At 36.4% G+C, this 13,837-nt stretch overlaps 1 protein-coding gene across 6 annotated transcripts in view; it reads right to left on the reverse strand.

Annotated features, from left to right (window-relative positions):
- The window catches only part of Hmcn1 (hemicentin 1), a 429,493-nt gene that overhangs the window by 96,246 nt on the left and 319,410 nt on the right, over window positions 1-13,837 (reverse strand). For all 6 annotated transcript variants that reach the window (XR_007212651.1, XM_048358109.1, XM_048358110.1 and 3 more), the window contains 10 exons: window positions 13,463-13,657; window positions 11,366-11,479; window positions 9,311-9,498; window positions 6,317-6,413; window positions 4,747-4,908; window positions 3,498-3,611; window positions 2,933-3,135; window positions 2,578-2,659; window positions 2,335-2,466; window positions 1,803-1,952 (listed from right to left, as the gene is read on the reverse strand). Coding sequence is in view for 5 of the 6 variants with exons in the window: in XM_048358109.1 (XP_048214066.1) it covers window positions 1,803-1,952; window positions 2,335-2,466; window positions 2,578-2,659; window positions 2,933-3,135; window positions 3,498-3,611; window positions 4,747-4,908; window positions 6,317-6,413; window positions 9,311-9,498; window positions 11,366-11,479; window positions 13,463-13,657 (1,437 nt within the window). In the remaining variant the exon portion in view is untranslated. The remainder of the gene's footprint in view (window positions 1-1,802; window positions 1,953-2,334; window positions 2,467-2,577; window positions 2,660-2,932; window positions 3,136-3,497; window positions 3,612-4,746; window positions 4,909-6,316; window positions 6,414-9,310; window positions 9,499-11,365; window positions 11,480-13,462; window positions 13,658-13,837) is intronic.

The raw sequence follows: 13,837 nt of genomic DNA on the forward strand, positions 1-13,837 counted from the left end.
TAAGTAGTATTAGACAACATGTTTATTTATTTATTTATTTATTTATTTTGCCAGTCCTGGGCCTTGGTCTCAGGGCCTGAGCACTGTCCCTGGCTTCTCTTTGCTCAAGGCTAGCATTCTGCCACTTGAGCCACAGCACCACTTCTGGCCGTTTTCTATATATGTGGTGCTGGGAAATCGAACCCAGGGCTTGATGCATATGAGGCAAGCACTCTTACCACTAGGCCATATTCCCAGCCCCCAAGACAACATGTTTAATAAAATATTGTCATAAAGGTCCAAGGTAAGTATCTAAGTTGATTACATTTTCCTCAATTCTTCCCACTAAGTAGTATTTATTCTGTAGTTTTTTATATCTTTAATGATTTGATCAAATACTAATGTAGAATAAAGTTATTAGCAATTATATCAGATAGAAACACATTTGAATTCCAATTTGAATTCCAATAGGTGTGCTAGCTACCATTCCTATCAGCTCCCAGGAGCCAAACTGCTTCACATTCATGGTCATCATGTGTGTTCATGATGAAAGTGGAAAATTATAGCTATAAAGCAGGAACTTTTTGTTTAAAGAAACAATTCTTAAACATTGACTAGTACAATCCTGCATTATATCTCCAGATACTATTTTTGGTATCTATTATAGCTATCTCAGACATGATAATTAAACCACATTTGCAATGGAGTTTGGAGTACTAATCTAGAATACTGATGAAATCTAGTTAACATGAATATTAATAAGAGACTTCCTAAAATTAATATCTAACTTATGACAAGCAATAAACTCTATTATATATACATATATATGTATGCATTTTCTGCAGTCTTAAGATATACTAAATTAAAAGTCTGGTAAAATGGTTGTCCCACAAAACCTATGGTTGCTATATATTGTTATCACATGCATAAGCCTGATTAAACATGCTGTTTGAGATGTTCTAAATAGAAGTTTTTCCCTTTAAGTTTCTGAAAACTCAAAGAATTACTCACCATTAGAGAAGCTATTGATGCATCTTAATTTTACTTAATTTTCATTTTGGGGGGAGGGAGTTGGCTTTATTTAGCAGAGCATGTAACAGATAATATTTTTAATTAAATGTGTAATTTATGAGATTTTTTTGTGTAGTAATGGTAATAACTGGAAGAAAGTATTTCAACTTAGTTGCAAGTTAAACTTTTCTTTTTCAGTTTTAAGTCAAGAGTCATTACCCAGAGGCTTAGTGAAAAAAATTAAAAAACAAAACAAACCACAACCCACAGAAACACAGGTTCTCTCTACGATGTTCAGCATTGTGCTGGAACACAGGATGAATAAATATTTATTTCATGCATTAATGTTCTTTATTCTCATTATAAAATTAAATGAGAACCATGATCATTAGAAAATTACATATTCTACTTGTGATGAGACAACCTCAGGAAGCTAATTTTATTACTTGTCTATATAAGTAAGAATAAACTTACAGGTTTAGTTACAAAATATATTATGCTAGCTGAAAATAAATAATTTAGCATTGCCATATTTTATTAAATGTATCTATCAAATATTTCTATTTCAGTTCATATGCTATAGGGATGTAATAGAAAAATACTAGAGATTTCTTGATTTCTTCTATTCTCTTTTGACATTTAGACCCATTTTTATGAGAATAGAGTCTACAGATTACTGTAGGACAAAATTTGACAATATATTTGGTGAAGTAAAGGTATTTTGAGTCAATTAGTAGAAAGTCCTTTTAAATATAGACTATATTGTACTCTATAACAAAACCCGAGAACACATCATAGTGTATATGACGTACCTTGGATCAAAAGTACATAATTCTTCTGTGCTTTCCCCTCCATATTTGATGCAATACATGTGTAGTTTCCAATATCTGAGCGCTGAGATCGGGCAATTTGGAGTTTGCTACCCCCAGACAATATGTGAACTTCCAGTGAGTCTGAATTTTCTACAGGTAGAAACAAAGCAAAATAAAACACCAAGAAAGAAGTTTCCTTTGTTTTCTTTTATGTTGGGGATTGAATCTAGGCCCTGACAAGGATCACCAGCCTGAAGCTTTTATTTTTGACATCTCTATCACTTGCCATAAAAATGTCATGCTTATCCTTTCATACTTTTATTTTCAATGAGAAGCTTTTGAAGAAGGAATAATTATCCTTCTCCAATGACTAATCCTTTTACAATGAGTCTATTTTGTAAATTTGTATTTCAGTCCATTAGGCTTTCTTGAACTAAGCACAGGGATGAACATAACAAATATGTGCTAGTATATAAACCTAATGAAAGAAGAACAAAGGAAAGCAAGCATAAGAATGCACAGCTGTGTTTACCTATAAGCTTGTGGTTCTTCAGCCATGCTATAGAGGGGGGTGGGATCCCTGTTGCATCGCAAGTTAGGGTCACTGGGTTGCTGATTGTCTCCACCACTACTTCTTTTTCAGGCCCTTCAATGCTGGGTGGCACTGTAAGAAGACAGAAGAAAATCATGTATCCACATTAAGCTAATTGAGGATACTTTCTTTCATTTGCATATCTGGGGGGAAAACCAAGTTGTATTAGAGGCAGATGCTCACCATATACATTGAGGTGGAAATTTTTATCATCCCGTCCTGCTACATTTATAGCTCTACATACATATTGGCCTGTGTCAGATACCTAAAAGAAAAAGATACTAATTGTATGTGCTCCATTAAGGTATAGGTATAGATGACCAATCATACTGCTCAGATGTAGATGGAATCATCAGTCATCTTTAATTCTACTTCCTTCTTTTTGGTTATGAAAGTTAAGTTCAGTGGCATTGGATATGTATTTTTTAAATAAACAAATAATCATGTTTCACTGTAGTAAAGAGAGTATACAACTTTCACTGATATCTTCACAACCCATCTGGGAGCCAGGACACTCAAACAGGAATAAAAGATGCACCTCTGCTTTCTTGATATGAAGCATCTGTCCGTCAGCTAAAATCTCCATGTGAGTAGATTCTGTTATCATCCGCCCATTCTTATACCAAGTGATGACTGGGGGTGGGACAGCATTTGACTCACATTCCAATGACACTGAAGTTCCCTCTCTTACATTAACTACAGAGAGAGACTCACTGCCATGATCCTTAATGCTTGGGGGCACTGAGTATAAAAAAAAAAAGAACAGATGATTATTATTATTTTTTTTTTTTTTTTTTTTTTTTTTTTTTTTTTTTTTTTGGCCAGTCCTGGGCCTTGGACTCAGGGCCTGAGCACTGTCCCTGGCTTCTTCCCGCTCAAGGCTAGCACTCCGCCACTTGAGCCACAGCGCCGCTTCTGGCCGTTTTTTTCTGTATATGTGGTGCTGGGGAATCGAACCTAGGGCCTCGTGTATCCGAGGCAGGCACTCTTGCCACTAGGCTATATCCCCAGCCCCCGATTATTATTTTTTATTAAGTTGCTAAGATAATAATGAATGCCAGTTTTAATATGAAATATCACTCCAAAGGAGAGTAAAAACACACCATAGACAGTCAGGGAAACTCTCTTCTTGCTTTCACCAGCTTGATTGATAGCTATACAAGTATATTCACCACCATCAGAGACCTTGGCTCGAATAATCTGTAGAGTCCGGCCACCTGCAGGCAAATGTAAGGAAACTAAGGTATAAGGTTGTTTTGATAACCACCTTATCAATAAAAGATAAATGAAATGACATAATACATAATTTCTCATAGAGTGAAATTTGTATAGAAACTTTACACTTAAAATGAGGGCTGTGGCTATGGATCATGTGGTAGAGCATTTGTTCAGTACCTCACATATATTTTTTTTAATTTTTTTTTTTTTTTGCCAGTCCTGGGCTTGAACTCAGGGCCAGAGCACTGTCCCTGGCTTCTTTTTGCTCAAGACTAGCACTTCACCACTTGAGCCACAGCGCCACTTCTGGCCATTTTCTATATATGTGGTGCTGGGGAATTGAACTCAGGGCTTCATGTATACAAGGCAAGCACTCTTGCCACTAGGCCATATTCCCAGCCCCCCCCCTCACATATATTTATGTAATAAAAATGATCAAACTCATTTAATATGGTTCTTTATTATTGATTCTAGTTTTTATTACCATGTATCAGTTATATAAGGGAGGGGGAGGGAGGTTCCCTGTGAAATTTTCCTACAGACTTACGAAGGATCCCAAGCAAACTAACTCCTTTTATTATTCTCCATTATCCTTGGTCCATGACTAAAATTTTCAGCATTCTTGTGGTCTATTTTCATATATGTAAAATACTTTGACCATTTGCATCCTCAGCCCAGGTTCTCTATTTGCCTTCTTCCCTCCCTGACCCTTTTTCACTGCATCAGAGCCTTTTTTATGTTCTGCAATTCTCTTTTTTTTTTTTTTAAGTGTGTACTAGTTGCATTAAGGGTGCTAGTTTCTAATAAGGAAAGAGAAGCCTGAGGTTGATTTAAAAACAACCAATGGATTTATATAATAAAAATGCTAGTAATCCTTTATACTCAGAATTGTAAGCCATTCTGTTCCTATTCTTCAGAATTTTTGGAGTAGATCTTTTTACTGATCAGCTCCATAAAAATCCTAAGTCTGAACAATCATACTTTAATGGTCCCAAATGAGTTTAGAGAGACATTTTCTGTGATGAAATAAGTGGAACAAGACAAAGTTTGGAAAGAGACAAAGCTGAAATGTTATTTGTAGGAAAATCAAAGAAATATTTTCCCTACCTATAATATGAGTAATAAGTTGCTTACCAGGCACAATGAGAGCATTTGTGTTCAGCTTGATGGGCTGCTCATTCTTGAGCCAGCTGAGATCAGGAGGGGGAAAACCAGAGACTTCACAGGTCAAAGAGATGAAATTGTTCACCACGACAGTGAGATTTTCAGGGTTAGGACCAACAACACTCGGAGGAACTGTAAAAGTACATATAATTATGTATGTGTGTGTATATATATATATTGCATTACAATCAGACATGATCAGAAACAGATAGTTCAATTGACTAGCTATAGGTCCAAACTCTGTATCCTAAGAAAACAATGAGTGCTGCTTTGTGGAAGTGGAAAATATAATCAACATTCTAATTTTAATATTTATTCTACGTATAGATTAAAATGTATACTCATGACAATTATATCTGTCCAATAAATCTCCTCTTCATGGGATTTAGTAGCACATCTGTTGCTGTAGGTCAGATTTATTCATTAAAGAGCCTCAAAGATATTTATTGAACTACTAGGTATTTACCTAGTCTCTGCACTAAGCATTGGGAAAGATGGAAAGGTTTCAAAAATTCATGCTACATAAATAGAAAATGGTAGAATATTAATACTGCTTGTGTCTCACAATAAAAACAAACAACCATCATGTTAAATAAAAGTCTTTTGAGAAGAGAAATTTTCATAAAAATTTCAGCTATCTCTAAAATAAGCTAGAATTTAATATATGTATTAATTACATATTATTTTTCATCAACTCCAACTTAACCTTCTGAAAGCAGCTCCATTTCAGAAAAATAAACTACCCTTTTGTGGTAGGCATCGTACCACCAGTTTCTCAAACAAAATATTTATGGAGTGTTTGATATGAACCTTGAATTTTACAAGGTGTGCTGATGACTCGGAAGAAATTAACTCCACAAAGTGATTTTTTTCTTCTTCAAGAAGTATGTTAACCACTAGAGGACTTGACTCAATACAGACTTTGTACTTGAGGACAGAAACTGGTTTTGTCAGGACTATCAAACTTTTTTTTTTGCCAGTCCTGTGGCTTGGACTCAGGCCTGAGCACTGTCTCTGGCTTCTTTTGCTCAAGGCTAGTACTCTATAGCACCACTTCCAGCTTTTATTGTTTGTGTGATGCTGAGTAATCAAACCCAGGGCTTCATGCATGCTAGGCAAGCACTCTACCACTAAGCCACATTCTCAGCTTGGGACTATCAAACATTTTTATAAAGAGTTGAAGTATGTTGCTTTGCTTTCATAGAACTGTAGTTGTTGGGACTTTCTATTTTGATTTCTCTTTCGACTATGGAGGAGAAACTACTTGCTACCGAAGAAATAATGCAATATAAAAATAATTTAAAAAATGCATCTGCACACCCACCAAAACAAATGGACTTTAGAAGATCAGCACTTTTTAATAAATGCTACTTGCTATGGCAGAAAGAACAAAAGAGAGGAGATTGAATGCAGGCTCTACATACTGATCAGGTTAAAAAAGAAAACCAGTCTATCTAATCAAAAAGATTGTTTCCCTGTTTTTGTTTGTTTGTTTTAATAACAGACCCTACCATTCGTTTGGCGAACTAAGAGCTCTTACCATGAACATTGAGGTTAAAATATTTTTTGGTACTTCCAGCAGTATTTTCAGCAATGCACACATATCTGCCAATATCTGCTATTTGAGTATTCAGAATCTAAAGGAAAAAATGAATGAATTAGAAAATTTTAATAATCTTTGATATATGTGATTTGAAAGGATACACAGTATATACACACATATATGCTTTCTAGTAAATACCAAATAAAAACAAGTTGAAATTTTGGTACATACTAGTGCTGACACCATTAAAAAAATTTCTAGTCAGAAATATACACATTGATGGTAAATAATGACTATAAAATAATCCAGATTATGGTTTTGATTTCCTACCTTTGCCTCTGGCAATGCAGCTTGTTTTGTTGGTTGTTCATCATAGGTTTATTATTTTTCATACAGCTGCATATTGGGCCAATACAGTAAACTTTAGGGGGGGAGGGATGTAACTACTTAATATAAAAATCATTGATGAAATCACATCACCAGCACTAGGTTAATAATTTACAGAATTATTTGATATTACACTAAATTTATTTATTCTATTGTAGCCTTGAAGTTTCTTCTCATGAGATAAAGAAAACATGGAATTTGTATTGGCCTGTGACTGGTTTGACCAAGAGGATTTTGGCAACTAATTGGGCATCATTGAAAAGCTTAGGTCTATTCATTTTAGTTCACCCTTTTGGGACTTTGTCACTCCCATAGTGAAGAAGCCATGACTAGTATGAATAGGCTGTGATCAGCGGTGGAAGAGCCAGCCCATTCATTGCGTCTGAGGCCCTGATATGTGCCAGAGCCTAGACAAGACCATCAACATTACATACTCAATCCACAGGTCTGTCTAGGCACAAGTAAGTCCCACTGAGACCAGAAACATCATCCAGCCAATTGGGAGACATAGGGACTGATTCTCCTTTCTAGTCATTCAGTTTTGGAGCTGTTCATTTCATGCAGCAATCATTAGCTAATAAAGTAGAATGTTTATTTTATTAGGAAGAAATTCCTATCCATCCGTATATCTTTCTGCCCTACACACAAAAATACTGAAGCATTTTTGTAGAGATTGATGATAGTCAAGCATATATATCCTTGAGGCTTAGCTAATATTTTGAAGATTCATGATTACTTATAGACTAATTCATTTCTGTATAAAATTCTGTGACATATGTTCTCTGTTGGATACTCATATTGTTACTGTTATGTTTTATATTTCTGTGCCAACAGAATAGTATTCATTTTGTTCAAGTAATGATTTGATCAATCTGTATTTTTATTTCTGGTCCTGGGGCTTGAACTCCAGGCTTGGGTGTTGTCCCTGGGCTTCTTTTTGCTCAAGGCTAGTGCTGTACCACCTGAGCCACAGTGCCACTTCTGGCTTTTTCTGAGATTAACTGGAGATAAGAGTCTCATGGATTTTCCCTGCCTAGGCTGGCTTCAAACCGTGATCCTCAGATTTTAGCCTCCTGAGTAGCTAGGATTATAGGCATGACCTACTGGTGCCCAGCTAATCAATTTTCATTCTAATCAATGCATATTCTATTCTACACATGCCTGACTTTAGTTTAGAGCACTGAACAGAAAAATATAGACATATGCATAGACAAACAACAATCCATTCTATTGATATAATCCATTCTATTGCATTTTTTCTTCTTATTAAGCCTTCGCAAATGTAGGACAAGTTTTAATATAAAGGAGCCCTTAACACTAGGGATTGTATCACCAGAAATTTGTAAGTCAGAGGATGGAAATAATGATTCAAAAATAATAATGGCTTTTATCACAAATAATTTATCAACATAAACATAGGGGGCTCATTTGTATGCACAAATAATTACTGGAAGAATTCATATAAAATTTTTCTGGGTGGTAACTTCTAATAATGGAAACAGAAGAGTAATTTATGTTATGTTCTCATGATGATTGGTTATCTCTATAAAGAAAAATGCCGGGCTGGGGATATAGCCTAGTGGCAAGAGTGCCTGCCTCGGATACACGAGGCCCTACGTTCGATTCCCCAGCACCACATATGCAGAAAACGGCCAGAAGCGGCGCTGTGGCTCAAGTGGCAGAGTGCTAGCCTTGAGCGGGAAGAAGCCAGGGACAGTGCTCAGGCCCTGAGTCCAAGGCCCAGGACTGGCAAAAAAAAAAAAAAAAAAAAAAAAAGAAAAGAAAAATGCCTAGCATCTCATAGATTTTTATTTGAATCTAGAGGATCACAAGAGCCCAATAGCTATGCCCTTATGAACACATAAGAGGATGTTAGGTGAAATGAACTCCATGTTAAGGAGACAAGTGTTATATCACTGTTGTAATTACTTTCAACATGCCATGTGAAACAAAGAAACATAAACCCTATGGTGTCCCTCATAGGGAATAGCTAGTACATGAATAGGCTACTCATGGAAGAAGATCAAAATACCCCAATAGCTACACCCATATGAATCACATATGAAGATGCCAAGTGAAATGAACTTTACGTTACAGAACCAAGAGTTATACCACTGTTGTAATTATTTTCAACAAGCCATGTGAACTCGTAACTTTTGTTGTTGTTGTTGATGATCCTCTTGTATTCCCTGCCTGTGGTTGTCCCCATGCTATCACTGTATCTCATCTGAGTACCCTGGATACTGTATATACCAGTATTAGAACTAGGGAAGGGAAAGAGAATATCAAAATCGAGAGACTACGGATAAAAAACAAATGACTCCAAAAGCAATACTTACAAAACCATTTGGTGTAAACCAACTGAACACATGGGGGAAAAGGGAAAGGAGGAGGAGGGATGGGGGGAAAATGAGGGAAGAGGTAACAAATTGTACAAGAAATGTACCCACTGCCTTATGTATGAAACTGTAACCCCTCTGTACATCACTTTGACAATAAATAATTATTCAGAAAAGAAAAAAAGGAGACAATAATCATAAATATCATAAATAAAGTACCAAGTCAAATAACAGTAGTGATTGAAAATTAGATTTCTCATTTTACCTGTAGAATCCTTCCATTTGAGAGCAACTTATGGTGCTCATCCTCAAGCATGGGCTGTCCATCTTTCTGCCAGGTATTCCTGGGTGCTGGGCTGCCACTGGCAGAGCATTCCATCTGTGCACGGTGGTGTACCAGCACCGTGACCTCTTCTGGGACATCACCACTTGCTCCCTTGATGACTGGTGGCACTAGGAAAGGATTGCAGCAAAGAGATACGGACAGAAAACAATTGTTTTCCTAAAAGATTAGGAAATCTACAATGACTAGTTTTCTGACAGCTCATCAAAAGTCAAAATGGTAACAGAGAAGGAAAACTTGAAGTAGAATCCATAATCCTCAAGAACATTTTATACTAATAAATTAAGGTGGTAAGTTTGAGTTTATTCTCTTCCTTCTCTTATCTACTGTGAATTAATCCCTTCAATAATGTTATCTCCTCCCAGGTCCTGAGTCCCAAGCCCCAGGACTGGCAAAAAAAGAAAAGCAAAAAAGAAAAGAAAAGAAATAATGTCATCTCCTTGCTGTTCAATCCCTGGTCTTTGGTAATACAGCCTGTTTCTCCTCTCCCAGCCCTTCCAGTATTCCTTTTGGGTTTTCAAGCATAATAGAAGCACTTGTACAAATCAAAATGTAAGGTATGAGTTGACAGCTCACAGCCAAATGATAGCTTTTAAAGTGTATTTGCAATGTGCAGACTTGGTCTGACTTGTAAGGGATTATCTAGACTTACCACCAATGGCATTAGCATCAGTATTACCCAGGAACTTGGTTACAAAGAACATTTTTTGGGACCCAATCTGGCCTCCCCATTAGGTATTTCTAAAGGATTGCAGGGAGCCAGTGTCTTAGCAAATTCTCCAGGTGACCCTCATAAATGCTAAAGTTGGAGAAATCTGGCTGTAGGTTTTCTTACAAGTATTCTTTTTTTTTTTTTTTTTGCCAGTCCTGGGGCTTGGACTCAGGGCCTGAGCACTGTCCCTGGCTTCTCTTTGCTCAAGGCCAGCACTCTGCCACTTGAGCCACAGCGCCACTTCTGGCCATTTTCTGTATATGTGGTGCTGGGGAATTGAACCCAGGGCTTCATGTATATGAGGCAAGCACTCTTGCCACTAGGCCATATCCCCAGCCCACAAGTATTCATTTTTACTTAAAATGTTATTGTGGCATCTATGTATGTCACTATGAAAAATCCCATATTTTCCATAGGAAAAATTACAGAAATGTCAAACTAAGTTAGGAATGCATTTGTAAATGCAGCCACTGAATTCCAAAATAAATAATCATTCTTTGGTTTTACAAGTGTGGTTCCTCTCTGTTTTATTCTGCTAAATATACAATATTATTAATAAGCAATGAAGAAGACCCCTGGGGTTACTGAGGTCTCCAGCAATGTGACTGGAATTTTGTAAAGAAAATAACACTGCAAAGTGCATAATGGAATTTTGAGATAACATTCAACATTATGGGATTTTTACACCATCTATTTGATATTGGTATGTATTCTTGGTTCCCATCATAGTGCCGGGGCCCACAGTGAACCACAAATAAGTGTTCATTAAATCAATCAAAATTTCAACTTTAGTGTTTTGTTTCTTATGCTTCCTTAACAGGCTTCCTTTATCAACTGCTTTTTTTTTTTTTTTTGCTCTGAAAGCCCTCCCTACTCCTTCCTCTTTTTCCCACTTCTGTCAGCCCAGCAGCCTCTTCCAAAAGAGGCCCATTTTTGTTCTAGCCCCACCCAGACCTCATTGTGGGTGAAGTCTGGCTGATCTTTTTTGATCCATAAAAGGCAGACATGATTATAGCCAGTTCGACTGTAGCACTTTTCAGAGTTATGAGTCAATGAGTTTTAGTTTAAACCATCTTGCTATCTGAGATCTGACTTAAGTGTTCTGAATTTTGTATATATAACAATTAATTCCTTGGAAGGGACTATCAGTTTCTGATTATTTTTATAGTCTCTGGAGTGCTTATGTTAACAGCTTGTACACATTAGTTCTTGAAAAATCTTTTTGAGTGAAAGAGCATACAATAAACAAAAACAAGCAAACCTACAGAGAACACGGACGTCATAGTGCAGAGAAGCTTCCCCAGCCTCGTTCATCGCCACACACGTGTATCTCCCAGCATCTTCTGCTTTTGCCCGGGGAATCTGTAGCACTCGCCCTCCTGAAAATACACCCCAGTGTGAAAATACAACCTAGTGTGTTTCCTCTGTGGTATGTTACAGGGAATGCAGATCACAAACCCCCACACACTTTGTCAGCTCTAATGACTTCCTCACGTTTTCTTCCAAGAAAATTTCAATCACTGAGTTCGAAAAACAAAAATCTCAGATACTATCCACTTTTTTTTTCAAATTTTTATTATCAAACTGATGTACAGGGAGGTTACAGTTTCATACGTTAGGCATTGGATACATTTCTTGTACTGTTTGTTAGCCTTATTAAAAAGTAATACAATTTTGTAATATAAACCAGTCCCAGAAGGAGGGTAATGGGTAATAATCCACTATGTTCCATATAGAATACTAATCATGCTGTGATAATTTCCTTTCAATTTTTGATCACTTCCCCCTTTTCTTTCCTTTTGTGGTGTTGGGATTGAACCTGGGGCCTTGCAGATGCTAGTGAAGTCATCTATACTTGAGCCACTCCCCGCTCAACCCATTTGTTTTGTTGTTGCTCTTGTGTCTGACTTTGAGACAATGTCTCTTAGCTACTTTTGCTCATGCTAGCCTGAAACATGTGGAATTCTTGTTTTCATCTATTGAGTACCTGAAATTATAGGCATTAACTACCATGTCCAACTTTGAGTATCTTTAATAGACATTTGTCCTGTTTCCTACAGAGCTACTTTCAGTCCTGTGAAAAGAATGAGTTTGTTTTTCCAATAAGATTGCTCATGAACTTTACCATGCTTGGCCTTAAACTCTTGATCTTCTTACTTTTTCCCTCTGGAGTAGCTGAGATTACAGGCATGAGCCACTGTGACTGGCTTTAATTTTTTTTTAAATGTTGCTATTTCACAGTTAGAGAAAAGGTATAATAACTATATATAAAACTGTGAAGTGGGGAGGGGAAGATGGGGGAAAAATGAGGGAGGAAGTAACAAGTTGGACAAGAAATGTACTTGCCTTACATATGAAACTGTAACCCCTCTGTACTTCACTTTGACAATAAAGAAAAAAATTCATTCATACTTAGCAATCATTTACATTTCATATCATTTATTTTCATTTATTATGTAATATTTTTCCTGAACCACTTGAAAGTTAATTGCAGATACAGTTCCCTTTCAATACTAAATGCTCCTATATCTATACCTCATAAGAACAAAGACCGTCTCTTAGATAACCACAGAACAATAACCAAAAGCTTGGAAATTTAAAACTAATACAAAAACAATTGTTGAACCATGGTTTAATACTGCTGTTCCATGATGAAACTGGTTTCATTACTGCTACAGTGTGTGTGCTTTTTATAGCCATTTTACCCCTGCAGCTGGGTCAAATTTAAGCTCACATAATAAATATAGTTGTTATATCTTTTTAGTCCCTTTCATAGTTTTAAAGATATTGTTTCATTTCAGGTCAAATTTACACATACTTATTTAATGTGCTATCATAGTGTATATCTTAAGATGAGTTTCAACAGACCCTGATACTTGTCAAAACTATATCGAAGCTTTTCAAAATAATATGCCTAGATATCTCAAATATCTTTCCTCTCTATAAACCATGTAATATCTCAACTATTTAAAACTAATAAACTAGGAGTATCAGTTATTTATAATAAGTTGAGTAGAAACTCTTGGGAAAATATATTAGAATTCATATTAATAATGGTTTTTTTTTTAAAAATAAAATCAATGTAGTTCTCTCTTGTACTAACAGAGTAAAGGAGACACGAGAAGACAGGAGGAGCTTGTGAGAGATCCTGTAGTAGACCTAACTAAAATATTCTATGCCATTGTTCAGTTCACAAACTAGCCTCTTCTAGAATGAAGCTGAACTGACACCTGTGGCATTAGGAGGCTTCTGTGTCATCAAAACTGCATCGCCAGGGAGCCATAAATCTGATTAGCCTTAAAAAAGAGAAGAAACATGTTCAGCAGAGATTTCACACTTCCATCATTCGTGGCAACACTCACCTGGGAAGATCAACACTCTATCACTTGAAGTCACAGGCTGGCCATCTTTGTACCACGTCAGTGTGGGAGGTGGAGCAGCATTTGTCTCGCAGTAAAGAGAAATGGGATTGTTGATGATCACATCTTTGGCTTCCCCAGTCCTGCTAGTGTCTAGCATGTTTCCTATTTCCCACAGTTTCTGAAAACTTGGAGGTACTAGGAATAAACACCACACACTTTGATTATGTCTGAATGATCAAGGTCAACCCACTAAACAAAGAATTTTGACTATTTTTGACAAGTGATTGCAAAAATAAACTGAATACAGTAACATTTTCAAGTACTGATACGTGTTCTAACGTAAGTCTTTAGCTAAACTAAGTAGTAGACGGAAGT

This window comes from Perognathus longimembris, chromosome 11 (genome assembly GCF_023159225.1).
Source record: "Perognathus longimembris pacificus isolate PPM17 chromosome 11, ASM2315922v1, whole genome shotgun sequence".
Classification (NCBI taxonomy): Eukaryota; Metazoa; Chordata; class Mammalia; order Rodentia; family Heteromyidae; genus Perognathus; species Perognathus longimembris.